The sequence below is a fragment of the Oncorhynchus gorbuscha genome, unplaced genomic scaffold (assembly GCF_021184085.1).
Source record: "Oncorhynchus gorbuscha isolate QuinsamMale2020 ecotype Even-year unplaced genomic scaffold, OgorEven_v1.0 Un_scaffold_1118, whole genome shotgun sequence".
In the NCBI taxonomy this organism is placed as follows: Eukaryota; Metazoa; Chordata; class Actinopteri; order Salmoniformes; family Salmonidae; genus Oncorhynchus; species Oncorhynchus gorbuscha.
Genome location: NW_025745993.1, coordinates 25,889 through 45,022, shown reverse-complemented (window position 1 = coordinate 45,022; position 19,134 = coordinate 25,889). Strand labels below are relative to the sequence as shown.

The 19,134-nt window shown below is 42.9% G+C and overlaps 1 protein-coding gene across 3 annotated transcripts; it reads left to right on the top strand.

The window, feature by feature from the left end:
• Positions 1–1,067: 1,067 nt before the first annotated feature.
• LOC124021453 (zinc finger protein OZF-like) lies at positions 1,068–16,917 on the top strand. 3 transcript variants are annotated; one of them, XR_006836238.1, is made up of 5 exons: positions 1,068–1,180; positions 2,233–2,392; positions 10,389–10,610; positions 10,989–11,142; positions 16,385–16,917. XR_006836238.1 is itself a non-coding variant. In XM_046336649.1 (3 exons), exons 1-3 carry the CDS (start codon positions 1,142–1,144, stop codon positions 4,766–4,768), a joined length of 1,566 nt encoding a protein of 521 aa, XP_046192605.1. In that variant the 5' UTR covers positions 1,068–1,141; the 3' UTR covers positions 4,769–4,890. The 3 variants fall into 3 exon arrangements, 2 of the variants coding, with proteins under 2 accessions (XP_046192605.1, XP_046192603.1); XM_046336649.1 differs by lacking the exons at positions 10,389–10,610; positions 10,989–11,142; positions 16,385–16,917 and adding an exon at positions 3,402–4,890; XM_046336647.1 differs by lacking the exons at positions 10,389–10,610; positions 10,989–11,142; positions 16,385–16,917 and adding an exon at positions 3,402–4,890 and having other exon boundaries at positions 2,233–2,404.
• Positions 16,918–19,134: the final 2,217 nt, after the last annotated feature.

Below are 19,134 nucleotides of genomic sequence, written 5' to 3'. Positions count from 1 at the left end.
ATGTGGTGGTGATCAACCCAGAGTAGCCATTAGCCGTGGTCTCCAGGCTGGTCATGTGGTGGGGATCAACCCAGAGTAACCATTAGCCGTGGTCTCCAGGCTGGTCATGTGGTGGTGATCAACCCAGAGTAGCCATTAGCCGTGGTCTCCAGGCTGGTCATGTGGTGGTGATCAACCCAGAGTAGCCATTAGCCGTGGTCTCCAGGCTGGTCATGCGGTGGTGATCAACCCAGAGTAGACATTAGCCGTGGTCTCCAGGCTGGTCATGCGGATGTCCAGTGCCTTGTGGTTGGATCTAGTCTGTTTAGTGGCAGTTTTCAGCTCCTCTCTCAGCTGGCTAACCTAGTTTCGTAGCTCTGCCGACTGTATATCCATCCATTTTGTCAGTTAATTCCTGCTTCATTTCAGTTAATGCCTGTAGAACAGCTTCTTGTCCAGTCGCCTCGGCTGTGCATTGTTCAGTTGTTGGTGTAGATTCATGGTCCTTGGCTAGGCTAGCTGGTCTGTTAGAATTAGCCCTAGGCTGATTCTTGCATTTGGCGCCTGACATCTTCGACAAAAACATGACATTAAGCCTTAAAATGGAGTCTCAGGTTGTAGAGGGGTATTTTGATCCAAATTAAAATTGTATTTGATTTTACTAGGCAACTAAATAAGAATTTGTTATTAACTGACAATGATCCTGGACGACTCTGGGCCAATTGTGCTCCACCCTTTGGGACTCCTATACACGGCCAGTTGAGATACAGCCTGGAATCAAACCTGGGTCCGTAGTAACGCCTCTAGCACTGAGATGTAGTACCTTAGACCGCTGCGCCACTGGGAGCCCCGAAATACAATCTGCACAAATATTTAAATGTTCTGTTGAGGAGCTCAGAAAAGTACATCCTCACATGGCGACGCTCCTCATCGCCCCTGCGGGTATTTGGGGATTAACAACATTTTTGTTATTGTATATGATGATGATGGTGGTACTGTATCCCCCCCTCCCGCATTCATTTCCCACAATGGACTTTTTCCCCCCGTTCACTACCCGTCCAGTAGGTGGCGGTAATGCGCCAATAGGTGTAGTCTGACATTAAACCTTAAAGAAGAAGACAACAAAGTAGCCTAACTGTTCTGTTGTAGCCGACCACATTTCATGTCTTACAAAGAAACAGTAGCTTCCACAATGAATCGGGTGAGTCTGGTTTTAACAGTATATGCCTGCTGTGCTGTATAAAATGTCTAGGCCTAGTTATCATCTTTGCACCTCTACATTCCTGTTTTCGGTTAAATGTCGTTACAAAATAAAATACAAGACAGTAAAACTTGTTGGGATTTTTTTTTTTTTACTTCAACAAAGTAGCCTGTTGAGGAATCTGTGGCTATAACCTAATTATCTCTCCTTCCACAAAGTGTGCACATGTTAACATTATTTCTACTGATTTCGAACACATTATCCATTATTTGACCAGATGCTCAAGTGGCCGCTCTAACAAAGAAAAGAAAATGTAAGGCAATCGTGAAGAGTCAAGATCACGTGGGACCATAATATGCCATGAGGGCAGATGTGCGTGTTTCCACTAGTTACGACGGCCACAAAGTCAAATGTCTATATCGTGTTTATTTATTCATTTAGGGTTAAGCATAAAGTTGGAAGTGGCGCAGTCTAAGTCACTGCGTGTCAATGCTAGAGGCGTCACTACAGGCACCCTGGTTCGAATCCCACTGGGCGGCGCACAATTGCCCCAGCGTCATCCCGGTATGGCCAGTGTAGGCCGTCATTGTAAATAAGAATTTGTTCTTAACTGACATGCCTAGTTAAATAAAAAAAAGTAGTATGGTTAGGGTTCAAATAAAATGTTAATAAGATCCATTGTAGTAATGGGCGTGGTTTATGACTAGTGACGACCAGGCACTACTCTCATTTAAAGTGTTCTACTTTTATCAATACACTCCTAACAACCTACTCGTTACGAAATGTATATTCGATCAAATAAGTCAGAAGCCAGATTCTGGGCTTCGCCTCTAAATTGCTGTTTGAAAGGAAATGACTGGTATGAGATATATGGTGGAAACTAGCCCAAGCTTCCACCAATCTAATGCTCTTAGATTTGTGGGTTGTAGTGAAAGATTGAATATGTCAATCAGATTTAAGGGATGCACTCAAATCAATCAGAGGTTTAGACTAAATTAATACAATATTTGGTTTAATTATACACCTCTTTTAATACTTATTGCGGCCAACAGGACAACGCTAGCCCGTTCCCCTGCACCCTCCCGGAGTCCCCGTGTCAAACGCCTCCCAGTTCCGCTTTACTGCGGGGCCTGGTCGACTGCAGGAAAACACCGGGGCTGAGTGGAACTGAGACAGGAGAAAAGAAGGAAGATGGAGAATTGATTTCATTAAGTAAGAACCATGGTGTGTAGATTAGACTACAATCTGCTCCTGAAACAATAGCGAATGTGCATAAAGATGGCGGCCCCCATTACTTACCACAAATTACTCCTTTTGCTGAGTTCACTGTATTCTACATTGCTCTTTTTTACTGTTTTTTTTAATGGTCATTAGCGCATTAAACATGATTCCAATTTTTGCTTCAAGAAGGCGGCGATTTGAAAAATCAAAAAGTAGATTGTGCTGATATATTGGAACATTGAACCATGTCGCACACCGTAGTTCCAAAACTCAGTAGATAGTGCTTAAACAAAGATATATCTGAATTCTGCCATTTTATGAACTTTAGTCATTAATTGACTAATGATATATTGATAAAAATATCTGGGTAGTTCCACCCATTTTTAAAATTAACTTAAAATTAGGTGAAATATATCAATATATATTTAACATTGTCATAAAGACAACATGTTCAATTTCATGAAAACATGTTTTCCCATCTCAAGATAGTGAATAAAAATATAACTATACTAAGTGCCTATGTACCAAATAAAGTAACAGGGTTGACTGTAAAAGTCTTAAAACAGCCATCAATTCACTTGACAGGGAATGGAAGCTTGTTTTTTGCAACAGTTAGTGTCAATTTAATGCAATCCAGAAAATGGAATTGTTCAAAGATTACTAGCATGTCTATGTATGGGTAAATGGGTTGACATGCTCAGTTTTCCGCCACAAAACAGCTTAAGTTGACAATCGAAGTAACGCTGTTAAAAACACCTGTTTTTCTGAGCAATATTTCAAATGATTAAGACACGTAAAGGCCTTCATCAGATTCATAGAGGCATATTTATTCTGCATATGTTCTAGCACGAGCAGCGCAAGTTTCCTTCATGCTTCTCAAAACTAACCTTTTTGCTGTGGTAGTACATTTATTTAGATTGGCAATTTTCAGCATTTATCAAAGTCCCGTCAGGTAGCCTGATTTCAGATGGCCATGCTATTCAATATCTTTGTTTCACAGGGGACGGCCCTAACCGTTGCTCTCTCAGTGGGAGGGGCTTATCATCTGCGGAGCCTCGACAACGTCATGATGCTGACAAGAAAGAGAAGAGTCTCTCCAGACCAGAACACCTCAAGAAACACTATCAGAGACTTACAGGGAAGAAACCTGACCACTGCTGCTTTGACTGTGGGAAGAGTTCTGCTAAACAGAGGGAATTGGTCATTTACAAGCAGATTCACACTGGGAGGAAAATGTACCGCTGCTCTCAGTGTGGGAAGAGTTTTGCTGCATCTAAAACCTTACAATCTCAGATAATTCATACAGGGGAGAGGCCTTACCCCTGCTTTGATTGTGGGAAGAGCTTCAGTCAATCAGGAGCCCTGACTACACACCAACGCATACACACAGGAGAGAAGCCTTATAGCTGTGTTCAGTGTGGGAAGAGCTTTGCTCTATCCGGAAACCTGAGTACGCACCAGCGTGTACACACAGGAGAGAAGCCTTATAGCTGCGATCAGTGTGGGAAAAGCTTCAACCAATCAGGAAACCTGACTACGCACCAGCGTGTACACACAAGAGAGAAGCCTTATAGCTGTGATCACTGTGGGAAGAGCTTTGCTCTATCCGGGAACCTGACTAGACACCAGCGCATACACACAGGAGAGAAGCCTTATAGCTGTGATCAGTGTAGGAAGAGTTTCAATCAATCAGGAGAACTGACTAGACACCAATGCATACACACAGGAGAGAAGCCTTATAGCTGTGATCAGTGTTGGAAGAGCTTTGCTCTGTCCGAAGACCTGACTAGACACCAGCGCATACACACAGGAGAGAAGCCTTATAGCTGTGATCAGTGTGGTAAGAGCTTCATGGATTCAGGTAGTCTGACTAGACACCAGCGCATACACACAGGAGAGAAGCCTTATAGCTGTGATCAGTGTGGTAAGAGCTTCATGGATTCAGGTAGTCTGACTAGACACCAGCGCATACACACAGGAGCAAAGCCTTATAGCTGTGATCAATGCGGGAAGAGTTTTGCTCAATATTCCACTCTGACTGCACACCAACGCATACACACAGGAGAGAAGCCTTATAGCTGTGATCAGTGTGGGAAGAGCTTCAATCGTTCAGGAGCCCTGACTACACACCAACGCATACACACAGGAGAGAAGCCTTATAGCTGTGATCAGTGTGGGAAGAGCTTCAATCATTCAGGAGCCCTGACTAGACACCAGCTCACACACACTGGAGAGAAACCTTACTCTTGTCTATGTGGAAAGAGCTTTGCTCGTTCAGGGTCACTGAAACAACACCAGAAAGCATCTCCATCCTACAGCACCGGTTACAGATCTCTAAATAAAGTTACAATAGAAAACATCTTGTAAAGAGTCATCCATCTCCCATTCGCTAACAGTTTACTAAGTCTTATTACCATGGTAACATGTGTAGATAATATGCAGCTCTGGATCCATATGTATCAAGCGTCTTGGAGTAGGAGTGGTGTGTGGTGGGGTGGGGGGGTTCAGAGCTGTATCTTATTTAATTAATTCCTATTATCCATTAAATAATTGTGTAATGTAGAATGTTTCAACAATACTAGGTATGTATTCAAAAGATCAATAAATTACATCCATTATCTGCTCAACATCTATTATCACATTCATTTTATGTTTTTATTATCTACATTTACATTACATTTAAGTCATTTAGCAGACGCTCTTATCCCAGAGCGACTTACAAATTGGTGCATTCACCTTATGACATCCAGTGGAACAGCCACTTTACAATAGTGCATCTAAATATTTTAAGGGGGGGGGGGGTGAGAAGGATTACTTTATCCTATCCTAGGTATTCCTTAAAGAGGTGGGGTTTCAGGTGTCTCCGGAAGGTGGTGATTGACTCCGCTGTCCTGGCGTCGTGAGGGAGTTTGTTCCACCATTGGGGAGCCAGAGCAGCGAACAGTTTTGACTGGGCTGAGCGGGAACTGTACTTCCTCAGTGGTAGGGAGGCGAGCAGGCCAGAGGTGGATGAACGCAGTGCCCTTATTTGGGTGTAGGGCCTGATCAGAGCCTGGAGGTACTGAGGTGCCGTTCCCCTCACAGCTCCGTAGGCAAGCACCATGGTCTTGTAGCGGATGCGAGCTTCAACTGGAAGCCAGTGGAGAGAGCGGAGGAGCGGGGTGACGTGAGAGAACTTGGGAAGGTTGAACACTAGACGGGCTGCAGCGTTCTGGATGAGTTGTAGGGGTTTAATGGCACAGGCAGGGAGCCCAGCCAACAGCGAGTTGCAATAATCCAGACGGGAGATGACAAGTGCCTGGATTAGGACCTGCGCCGCTTCCTGTGTGAGGCAGGGTCGTACTCTGCGGATGTTGTAGAGCATGAACCTACAGGAACGGGCCACCGCCTTGATGTTAGTTGAGAACGACAGGGTGTTGTCCAGGATCACGCCAAGGTTCTTAGCGCTCTGGGAGGAGGACACAATGGAGTTGTCAACCGTGATGGCGAGATCATGGAACGGGCAGTCCTTCCCGGGAGGAAGAGCAGCTCCGTCTTGCCGAAGTTCAGCTTGAGGTGGTGATCCGTCATCCACACTGATATGTCTGCCAGACATGCAGAGATGCGATTCGCCACCTGGTCATCAGAAGGGGGAAAGGAGAAGATTAATTGTGTGTCGTCTGCATAGCAATGATAGGAGAGACCATGTGAGGTTATGACAGAGCCAAGTGACTTGGTGTATAGCGAGAATAGGAGAGGGCCTAGAACAGAGCCCTGGGGGACACCAGTGGTGAGAGCGCGTGGTGAGGAGACAGATTCTCGCCACGCCACCTGGTAGGAGCGACCTGTCAGGTAGGACGCAATCCAAGCGTGGGCCGCGCCGGAGATGCCCAACTCGGAGAGGGTGGAGAGGAGGATCTGATGGTTCACAGTATCGAAGGCAGCCGATAGGTCTAGAAGGATGAGAGCAGAGGAGAGAGAGTTAGCTTTAGCGGTGCGGAGCGCCTCCGTGATACAGAGAAGAACAGTCTCAGTTGAATGACTAGTCTTGAAACCTGACTGATTTGGATCAAGAAGGTCATTCTGAGAGAGATAGCGGGAAAGCTGACCAAGGACGGCACGTTCAAGAGTTTTGGAGAGAAAAGAAAGAAGGGATACTGGTCTGTAGTTGTTGACATCGGAGGGATCGAGTGTAGGTTTTTTCAGAAGGGGTGCAACTCTCGCTCTCTTGAAGACGGAAGGGACGTAGCCAGGGGTCAGGGATAAGTTGATGAGCGAGGTGAGGTAAGGGAGAAGGTCTCCGGAAATGGTCTGGAGAAGAGAGGAGGATATACATTTTTATTATTATAGATAATAATAATATAGAAGGAGCATAGGACTCCTGTAGAATTAGTTTGCTCCTAAAAGATGTTCATATATTTATTGTAAAACCCTTCACCAGGTCAAATCAAATGTATTTGTCACATACACATGGTTAGCAGATGTTAATGCGAGTGTAGCGAAATGCTTGTGCTTCTAGTTCCGACAATGCAGTAATAACCAACGAGTAATCTAGCTATTCTAGCTTCCAAAACTACTACCATATACACACAAGTGTAAAGGGATAAAGAATATGTGCATAAAGATATGAATGATATGAATGAGTGATGGTACAGAGCGGCATAGGCAAGATGCAGTAGTGTAGCTGATGGGACATATGGAAGTACAGAAGACATAGGACTATTAGTGTGGTCTAATTATGTTGTATTTATTTTAAAGGATTTTAATAGTGATATCTTTCAAGTTTCCTTGTTGTATTTTAAGTATGCTCCAGAAAGATGTTCACACATTTGGTTGTTAGGATGAGGCGTCATGGGGGCAGGAAGTCAGCTCTGCCCATCGGTACCTGTAGGTCATGTCAACCACAGACCTCACACTCTTCTGTTTTCTCACAGCCAGTAAGTTCTGCTACCAAACCTCTCTCTCTTCACTCTGGAAATACACTTGATAATATTGTTGTGGAAATTCTACACAGGGTTCACTGGAAGTCAAACTTAAATGAATAATTGTTTATTGACAGTTAACTGGAGACCAACCAACTCAATGCACCATAGTACACATCGATCGAGAGCTCTGCTGGGGCAGTCCCAGCAGTTGTCCTATATACGGCTAAACTCAAATCTACAGATTGTTGTTGGCCTGGGCCCCAATACTCAGTGTTATAGTCCTGAGAATAGAGACCAGGATATGTTGTAGGCCTGGGTCCCAATACTCAGTGTTATAGTCCTGAGAATAGAGACCAGGATATGTTGTTGTCCTGGGTCCCAATACTCAGTGTTGTAGTCCTGGTCCTGAGAATAGAGACCAGGATATGTTGTTGTCCTGGGTCTCAATGCTCAGTGTTATAGTCCTGGTCCTGAGAATAGAGACCAGGATATGTTGTTGTCCTGGGTCCCAATACTCAGTGTTATAGTCCTGGTCCTGAGAATAGAGACCAGGATATGTTGTTGTCCTGGGACCCAATACTCAGTGTTATAGTCCTGGTCCTGAGAATAGAGACCAGGATATGTTGTTGTCCTGGGTCCCAATACTCAGTGTTATAGTCCTGGTCCTGAGAATAGAGACCAGGATATGTTGTTGTCCTGGGTCCCAATACTCAGTGTTATAGTCCTGGTCCTGAGAATAGAGACCAGGATATGTTGTTGTCCTGGGTCCCAATACTCAGTGTTATAGTCCTGGTCCTGAGAATAGAGACCAGGATATGTTGTTGGCTGGGTCCCAATACTCAGTGTTATAGTCCTGGTCCTGAGAATAAAACAGGTTTAAAACAACAACAGAGAAACACGTGTCTTACAGTGCTACACATCTGTTATAATAGAGACTTTTCCTGCTTAATGGATGTATCAGGTGTAGTTTTTCACCAGTTATAAAGTGTGTTTGTTGTCTCTCTTTATGTTTCTAGGCTGCAGGGAGGGAGATGCAACAACAGCCTTGAGAACATCTGGACTCAAATAGAACTCTGTTCCAAGTTGTTGTCAGGTAAAAGTAGACGATAGCAGACAACATGATTCTTAGTGAAAGGATTGTTGTTGAGTGTTTTATTGGCTTTACTCAACTTTTATAGATCAGGTCAAATCTTATCCAAAAACTTTCTGATGTAAGATTATCCTACATGAGATGTGAGATTTTATGTTGTCATAACTTAATTGAGCTTGTATATTTAAATATATGTTTGATTGCTCTGGTCTAGGGGTGCATCACTTGCAGCCTTGAAACTGGAATTCTCTCTCAGCAACCCTCTAATCCTTATTTGAACACTGTGACAACAAAGTAACTGTACTGTAGTTGACATATTTCTTGTTTTAGGAATGAACACTGAAAAAACAATAGCTTGGACAACAAAAATATTACTGTAAAGGTTGTTGGTCTTTTTCTTTTCCTTCAGCATGGTTCCCATTCATGTTTAGAAATGTGTCGTATTACGTATCCCCTAAAGTGTGCACAATCACCTCCACTGATTTGAAAGTCCGATGATTCATTATATGACCAGATACTCAGGAGCATCCGAGTGGCTCAGCGGTCTAAGGCACTGAATCTCAGTGCTAAAGGCTCCACTACATACCCTGATTCCATCCTGGGCTGTATCACAACCGACCGTGAGAGGGAATCCCATGGGGCGGCGCACAATTGGCCCAGCGTTGTCCGGGATTGTGGAGGGTTTGGCCGGGATAGGCTGTCATTGTAAATAATAATTTGTTCTTAACTGACTTGCCTAGTTAAATAAAAATATATATTTTAAACTCAAGTTGCCACCCTAACAATGAAAATAGATAATATTCTGTGAAGTTTATCAGCGGTTGGCATCCAACGTTATGGTGCATTACCCACCTACTGTAATGGCATGTGGGCCAGCAAAAGGAATCGATGAACTAAATCCTATCTGCCAGCCCAGGTTCTCTTAAAAGGTAGAAATATTTGCGACTGTCTAACGATGTTCTACTCCGTATGATTATTAAACTCAATTCTTACTCACACACACTGGAGAGAAATGTGGACAATTATTTTTGTTATGTTTATTGATGGATAGCCAGGGGCACACTCCAACACTCAGATATAATTTACAAATGAAGCATTTGTGTTTAGTGAGTCTGCCAGATCAGAGGCAGTAGGGAGGACCAGGGATGTTATCTTGATAAGTGTGTGAATTGGACCATTTTCCTGTCAAAATGTAACAAGTACTTTTGGGTGTCAGGAAAATATATGGAGTAAGAAGTCAAAGTTGACAAAAATATAAATAGTGAAGTACAGATACCCCAAAAACCTCTTTAAGTAGTACTTTCAAGTATTTTTACTTAAGTACTTTACAACACTGTAAACTTGTCATCTAAATGGAAAATGTCATAGTGAACAGTTTGTGTATAGAGGGGGATGTTGGTGTGGGTGGGGTGTTCAGAGCTGTATCTTATTTAATTAACTCCTATTATCCATTAGATATTTGTGTAATGTAGAAAAATGTTTCAACAATACAAGGTGTGTTCATGTATTCAATAGATCAATATATTAAATCCATTATCTGCTCAACAACATCTGCTTCTCACTATGGACCAGAGGCCTCCTCTAGAATAACTTTGCCCCAAAAAGATCTAGACATATTTATTGTAAAACCCTTTACCAGGTTTTACTGCAGCTGATGGGACATACAGAAGAATGCAGCTATAGGAATTGTAGTTGTGGTTCTCATCCTCTGTCTCTCCGGCTTCATGTGGTTCAGTTGAGCATCTTTCTAAGAAGTATATTTTATTTTATCATTTTGAGTTGTTATTAACGTGATTGTTGTTCAATTATTGATTTATTCATTCACTTGTGTAAAAAAACATTAAAGTCAGCAGGGAATGGACAGGTGAGATGAGGTCAAAAAGTATTTGTTTCCTTTCAGATCTTTTAACGGTGCTCGATTAATCTTGCCTGGCACAGTGGAACCAATGGAATATTCCCAAGGAATGCTTATATTGTCTCTTTTCCCCTCCAGGGAGACTCAGTCCAGTTTATGACAACGTCTCAGGCATGGCCATGGCCACTACCGCGGCACAGACTAACAGGGTGATGCTGACTACACCAATGCCCACCTCTCTTCCTCCAATAACCAGGAAGTGCCTCTGTACTCCACTGTCCAACCTCCTCATCCCCAGAAAGAGGATGAGGATGTCCAGTATGATGCTGTGAAATTCAACTGCCCCAGTGCTGCCACCCGGTGAGCAAGTCCAGTCATTACAACATCTTACATAATTGTTTTATTAGATGGCACTTGTGCTTGACCCTTAGGAATGCATTAAACACTTGTATGTTAAGCAGACCAGCAATTGATTGGTTTAAATGTGTTAAAATCTACATGATTACTTAAAATGAGACCCCTAAAGAGACTGGTATAAGAAATATGGTGGAAACTCTGACTGTCCCAAGCCTCCAGTAACCCAATGCTATTAGTTTGTTTGTTGCAGTGAACGGTTGAACATTTCAGGAAAAATTAGATATTCTAGGGATACACCCAAATCAATTAGAGGTGTAGACTAAATTAATCAAATATTTAGTTTCATTTTAATCTATGTAGAATACTTATTGTGTCCAACAGGATAAAGCTAGCCCGTCCCCCTCCACCCTCCAGGAGTCCCCAGGTCGATCGCCTCCCTGTACTTTACTGCTGGGTCTGGTGGACTGCAGGAAAACACCGGGGCAGAGTGGAACTGAGAGAGGAGAAGAGGAATATGGAGATGTGATTTCATTAAGTAAGAACCATGGCGTGTGGATGAGACTACAGTCTGCTTCTGTAACAAATCATTGATTAATTATATATTGATGAAAATATCTGGTCGTTCCACCCAATTTTAAGAAGTGTAACTTGGTTTTTAAAAAGTTTGATTTCACATCATTTTAACATTCTGTCATAAAGAGCACGTGTTCAACTAAAGAAAAAACATGTTTCCCATCTCAAGAGGTTTAATGAAATATAAATACTATAGTAAGTGCCAATGTGCCAAATAAAGTAACACGGTTGACTGTAATTGGGGACAACTAAAAACAACAAAACCACTATTTTACATTGTAATATTAGTCCTTTAAATCAGCCATGAATCCTCTGGTGACGGGAATGGAAGATAGTATTGTGCAACAACGAGTAGCAATTGAATGCAATTTTCACAAAGTTATTGTTAAAATATTTGTAACATGTCTATGTCTGGGTAAAAGGGTTGACTTCCTCAGTTCTCCACCACAAAACAGCAGTAAATTGATAAAAACAGTAGAACCAGCTCACCTGCTTTTACTCTGATTTGACTATTAGATGTTCAATGTTTCTTTTTAAAAAAATAATCAAGGAACAGTTTCATCATATTAAAACAAGAGTTCAGTTCATGTATTTAATCTTTATTTAACTAGACAAGTCAGTTCAGAACAAATACTTATTTACAATGACGGCCTAGGAACAGTGGGTTAACTGCCTTGTTCAGGGTCAGAACGACAGATGTTTACCTTGTCAGCTCGGGGATTAGAGCTAGGAACCTTTTGGTTACTGGCCCGACGCTCTAACCACTAGGTTACCTGCTGCCCCAAACAGGGTAGACCTTAAAATGAGGGACAGACGTAAATGAATCACTAATCACTTGAAATAAATCATGTTCAGAAATGACTGTCAAAGTAACCAAATAACTAGGGCTTTAGATGCACACTAATCATTTCCTATTAAACTGATTATGGCATTAGTCATGTAAACATCTTACTCTGCTGATCTTAATTGGTGTGAGGTCATAACTGAAGTAAGGATACGCCTTTAAAAACACCTGGTTTTCTGAACAATCTTTAGAATGATTAGGACATGTAAACACTTTAATCAGAGTTCTAGAGGTGTATTTAATCTGAGTATGTGCTAACACAAGCAGCGCCAGCTAACTTCTTTGACTGAGTTCAGTGAGTTCAGGAAAAACAACCAAGTACTCATCTTAGAAAGAGTTTTCACATACAAACATTATACTGCTTAAAAGAAATAACAGTCGTTGTGGAAAACGTTTATTTTGATTGACAATTTTCAGCGTTTATCGAAGTCCCGTCAGGTAGCCTGATTTCAGGTGTGTCCATGTAAACACGATTATTAGGGAAATTGTTCATTCAAAGCATGTCAACATTTAAATCAAACTCTTGTACTAATTGACTTCACATTAATCGTATTATTCTGCACTTGTAACTCAAATCAAATCAAATTTTATTTGTCACAAACACATGGTTAGCAGATGTTAATGCGAGTGTAGCGAAATGCTTGTGCTTCTAGTTCCGACAATGCAGTGATAACCAACAAGTAATCTAACTAACAATTCCAAATCTACTGTCTTATACACAGTGTAAGGGGATAAGGAATATGTACATAAGGATATATGAATGAGTGATGGTACAGAGCAGCATACAGTAGATGGTATCGAGTACAGTATATACATATGAGATGAGTATGTAGACAAAGTAAACAAAGTGGCATAGTTAAAGTGGCTAGTGATACATGTATTACATAAGGATGCAGTCGATGATGTAGAGTACAGTATATACGTATGCATATGAGATGAATAATGTAGGGTAAGTAACATTATATAAGGTAGCATTGTTTAAAGTGGCTAGTGATATATTTACATCATTTCCCATCAATTCCCATTATTAAAGTGGCTGGAGTTGGGTCAGTGTCAATGACAGTGTGTTGGCAGCAGCCACTCAATGTTAGTGGTGGCTGTTTAACAGTCTGATGGCCTTGAGATAGAAGCTGTTTTTCAGTCTCTCGGTCCCAGCTTTGATGCACCTGTACTGACCTCGCCTTCTGGATGATAGCGGGGTGAACAGGCAGTGGTTCGGGTGGTTGATGTCCTTGATGATCTTTATGGCCTTCCTGTAACATCGGGTGGTGTAGGTGTCCTGGAGGCCAGGTAGTTTTCCCCCGGTGATGCGTTGTGCAGACCTCACTACCCTCTGGAGAGCCTTACGGTTGAGGGCGGAGCAGTTGCCGTACCAGGCGGTGATACAGCCCGCCAGGATGCTCTCGATTGTGCATCTGTAGAAGTTTGTGAGTGCTTTTGGTGACAAGCCGAATTTCTTCAGCCTCCTGAAGTTGAAGAGGCGCTGCTGCGCCTTCTTCACGGCGCTGTCAGTGTGAGTGGACCAATTCAGTTTGTCTGTGATCTGTATGCCGAGGAACTTAAAACTTGCTACCCTCTCCACTACTGTTCCATCGATGTGGATAGGGGGTGTTCCCTCTGCTGTTTCCTGAAGTCCACAATCATCTCCTTAGTTTTGTTGACGTTGAGTGTGAGGTTATTTTCCTGACACCACACTCCGAGGGCCCTCACCTCCTCCCTGTAGGCCGTCTCGTCGTTGTTGGTAATCAAGCCTACCACTGTTGTGTCGTCCGCAAACTTGATGATTGAGTTGGAGGCGTGCGTGGCCACGCAGTCGTGGGTGAACAGGGAGTACAGGAGAGGGCTCAGAACGCACCCTTGTGGGGCCCCCGTGTTGAGGATCAGCGGGGAGGAGATGTTGTTGCCTACCCTCACCACCTGGGGCGGCCCGTCAGGAAGTCCAGTACCCAGTTGCACAGGGCGGGGTCGAGACCCAGGGTCTCGAGCTTGATGACGAGCTTGGAGGGTACTATGGTGTTGAATGCCGAGCTGTAGTCGATGAACAGCATTCTCACATAGGTATTCCTCTTGTCCAGGTGGGTTAGGGCAGTGTGCAGTGTGGTTGAGATTGCATCGTCTGTGGACCTATTTGGGCGGTAAGCAAATTGGAGTGGGTCTAGGGTGTCAGGTAGGGTGGAGGTGATATGGTCCTTGACTAATCTCTCAAAGCACTTCATGATGACGGAAGTGAGTGCTACAGGGCGGTAGTCGTTTAGCTCAGTTACCTTAGCTTTCTTGGGAACAGGAACAATGGTGGCCCTCTTGAAGCATGTGGGAACAGCAGACTGGTATAGGGATTGATTGAATATGTCCGTAAACACACCGGCCAGCTGGTCTGCGCATGCTCTGAGTGCGCGGCTAGGGATGCCGTCTGGGCCTGCAGCCTTGCGAGGGTTAACACGTTTAAATGTCTTACTCACCTCGGCTGCAGTGAAGGAGAGACCGCATCTTTTCGTTGCAGGCCGTGTCAGTGGCACTGTATTGTCCTCAAAGCGGGCAAAAAAGTTATTTAGTCTGCCTGGGAGCAAGACATCCTGGTCCGTGACTGGGCTGGGTTTCTTCTTGTAGTCCGTGATTGACTGTAGACCCTGCCACATGCCTCTTGTGTCTGAGCCATTGAATTGAGATTCCACTTTGTCTCTGTACTGACGCTTAGCTTGTTTAATAGCCTTGCGGAGGGAATAGCTACATTGTTTATATTCAGACATGTTACCAGACACCTTGCCCTGATTAAAAGCAGTGGTTCGCGCTTTCAGTTTCACGCGAATGCTGCAATCAATCCACGGTTTCTGGTTTGGGAATGTTTTTATCGTTGCTATGGGAACGACATCTTCGACGCACCTTCTAATGAACTCGCACACCGAATCAGCGTATTCGTCAATATTTCCATCTGACGCAATACGAAACATGTCCCAGTCCACGTGATGGAAGCAGTCTTGGAGTGTAGAGTCAGCTTGGTCGGACCAGCGATGGACAGACCTCAGCGTGGGAGCCTCTTGTTTTAGTTTCTGCCTGTAGGCAGGGATCAGCAAAATGGAGTCGTGGTCAGCTTTTCCGAAAGGGGGGCGGGGCAGGGCCTTATATGCGTCGCGGAAGTTAGAGTAACAATGATCCAAGGTTTTACCACCCCTGGTTGCGCAATCGATATGCTGATAAAATTTAGGGAGTCTTGTTTTCAGATTAGCTTTGTTAAAATCCCCAGCTACAATGAATGCAGCCTCCGGATAAATGGTTTCCAGTTTGCAAAGAGTTAAATAAAGTTCGTTCAGAGCCCTCGATGTGTCTGCTTGGGGGGGATATATACGGCTGTGATTATAATCGAAGAGAATTCTCTTGGAAGATAATGCGGTCTACATTTGATTGTGAGGAATTCTAAATCAGGTGAACAGAAGGATTTGAGTTCCTGTATGTTTCCTTCAACACACCATGTCTCGTTAGTCATGAGGCATATGCCCGCGCCCACTCTTCTTACCAGAAAGATGTTTGTTTCTGTCGGTGCGATGCGTGGAGAAACCCGTTGGCTGCACCGCATCGGATAGCGTCTTCCCAGTAAGCCATGTTTCCGTGAAGCAGAGAACGTTGCAGTCTCTGATGTGCCTCTGGAATGCCACCCTTACTCGGATTTCGTCAACCTTGTTGTCAAGAGACTGGACATTGGCAAGAAGAATGCTGGGGAGTGGTGCGCGATGTGCCCTTTTTTCGGAGTCTGACCAGAACACCGCCTCGTTTCCCTCTTTTTCGGAGTCGTTTCCTTGGGTCGCTGCATGCGATCCATTCCGTTGTCCTGTTTGTAAGGCAGAACACAGGATCCGCGTCGCGGAAAACATATTCTTGGTCGTACTGATGGTGAGTTGACGCTGATCTTATATTCAGTAGTTCTTCTCGACTGTATGTAATGAAACCTAAGATGACCTGGGGTACTAATGTAAGAAATAACACGTAAAAAACAAAAACTGCATAGTTTCCTAGGAACGCGAGCGAGGCGGCCATCTCAGTCGGCGCCACTTTACTCTACGATGGTAAAACTTGGAGAAAATATTGTATTAGTTGGGTTAAAATCTTTCTAGAAGTGACACAGGGTTGATGTGACACAGGGTTGATGTGACACAGGGTTGATGGAGAGACTTGTCAAAATTCAGAATTGTCACTTTAGCAAGTCTTTATTCATATTATTTAATAACAGGTTTAAAATGTAATACTGATGTACAATTTCTACTGGATAAATATGAAAGGAAGCAAAGGCCTTAATTTCATGGAAGGACCCATCTGTTTATGGACCCATCTTTGCAAAACCTAACTATTCAATGTCTTTGTTTCACAGGGGACATCCCTAATCGTTGCTCTCTAAGTGGGAGGGGCTTATCATCTGGGGAGCCTCAACAACATTATGATGCTGACAAGAAAGAGAAGAGTCTCTCCAGATCAGAACACCTCAAACACCAGCATAGAGGTACAGGGAAGAAACCTCACCACTGCTCTGACTGTGGGAAGAGTTTTGCTAAACAAGACTTGAAAATTCATGTGCAAATTCACACTCTAGAGCATGCATCTAATACCTTAAAATCTCAGAGAATTCATTCAGGGGAGGGGCCTTATACCTGCTTTGATTGTGGGAAATACTTAAATCAGTCAGGAGCCCAGACTAAACACAAACACACAGGAGAGAAGCCTTATAGCTGTGATCAGTGTGGGAAGAGTTTCAATCATTCAGGAGCGCTGACCACACACCAACGCATACACACAGGAGAGAAGCCTTATAGCTGTGATCAGTGTGGGAAGAGCTTCAATTATTCAGGAAACTTGACTGCACACCAACGCATACACACAGGAGAGAAACCTTATAGCTGTGATCAGTGTGGGAAGAGCTTCAGTCGATCAGGAGACCTGATTACACACCAACGCATACACACAGGAGAGAAGCCTTATAGCTGTGATCAGTGAGGGAAGAGTTTTGCTTTAGATTTCGCCCTGACTACACACCAGCTCTCACACACAGGAGAGGAACCTTATTCCTGTCTATGTGGAAAGAGCTTTGCTCATTCAGGGTCACTGAAAAAACACAATGCAGCACAAACATGTTTCCTTTTATCTCCCTCCTGTCAGGCACCGGTTCCAGATCCCTAAATAAAGTTTAAATAGAAAACATCTTGTAAAGAGTTATTATCTCCCATTCTCTAAGTCTGATTACCATGGTAACCTGTGTTGCTAATATGCAGCTCTGGATCCATATTTATCAAGCGTCTTGGAGTAGGAGTCCTGTGTGTGGGGGGGTTTTCAGAGCTGTATGTTATTTCATTAACTCCTGTTATCCATTAAATAATGTAGGATAATGCTTCAACAATGGTAGTTGTATATTCATGTGTGGAAATGTTGTCTGAAGACAGAGTCTTGAATTGTACATTGTCTCATACAGTCATTGGTTCCTGTAGGTAGAGATATGAGGGGAGACGGTCATGACCCCCTCAGACCTTTTGGCAGAAGGCTCAGAATATGTTCTATATGTTAAGATCGGAGACGGTTCAAGTCACATGCAGTTCCAGTCACATGCAGTTCCAGTCACATGCAGTTCCAGTCACATGCAGTTCCAGTCACATGCAGTTCCAGTCACATGCAGGATCCAAACGTTAATGATGAATTAGTTATGAATAATGTAAATCATGCAAATATAACTTGTCTGTGTAAGCAGTATTTTAGGGAACTAAAGACTACCCTGAAAGAGCTCCAGATCGATGTTTACTCTGGTGCATTAAGCTTGTTGGAACCTCTCCAGCTGGCTGATAATAAATAATTATTAATTGAAGTTTCACTGAGTCCCAGTTAGTAATTTTCAGAACACATGTCTTCAATACAAAAATACATTAAATCTATTGTCTTATGTGAAGGAGATGTCGCACTGCACGAGGCAAATGGTGGTCACACCAGATACTGACTACCTTTTTTTTTTTTTAAGGTATCTGTGACCAACAGATCTGTATTCCCAGTCATGTGAAATCTATAGATTAGGGCCTAATTCATTAATTTAAATTGACTGATTTCTTTATATGAACTTTAACTCAGTAAAATCGTACAAATTGTTGCATGTTGCGTTAATATTTTTGTTGAGTGCAATAACAATTTAAGAAACTAATGGAATATATAATTTCTGCCTCCCAGGTTGCAGTTCCAATGGCTTCCACTAGATATCAACAGTCTTTATACAAGGCTTTAGGCTTGTTGTTTTTTAAATGAAGAAGTATTTGTAGTCTTTCCAAGGTGAGCGCCAATGCAAATATGACCTCTGCAAACATCAGGACATTTCTTTAAAAACTGCATTGTCAGCAGAAGAGCATTCTTCGTTCTTTTACTTTCCTATTGGACATAGTAATCTCAGTCTGAAATATTATCGTTTTTTTTTAGATGTTAGACATTCTGAGGATTAATAAAAAACATTGTTTGACTTATTTGGATTAACTTTGCTGGTAACCTTTTGGAATCCTTTGTATGTATGTTGAAGGAGTGGATTATTGAATTCAATGGAGCCAACTAAAACAGCGTTTCTAGGATATAAAGAACGACTTTATCGAACAAAACAACCATTCATTGTGTAGCTGGGACCCTTAGGATTGCAAACAGAGGATCTGCAAAAGTAAGTGATTCATTGTATCTTTATTTGTTCTTTTGTGATGCCTGTGATGGTTTGGGAAATATGGAAAATATGCTAATGTGAGGCGCTGTCCTCAGACAATTGAATACCATGCAGTTCGATTACCAAGATTCTAAGCTTTTGAACCATGTAAGACACTTGTATTTTCATGAATTTTTAATATTACGATTTTATATTTTGAATTTGGCGCTCTGCAATTTCACCGGATGTCGTCGAATTTGATCCCGCTAGCGCGGGATCCGTGTGCTAGGAGGTTTTAAACAAGAGAAATGTAATGAGGTGCCTAAAATCCTGACCTCGGTGCCAGAGTATGCACGTTCATGCTGAGTACCTTGGGACTAAAGAGAAAGACTGCACCCTGAGAATCACAGACCTGAGAGAGATTCAGCTGAGTACATGTTCAGATTTAAAACACAGTATGCAGAATG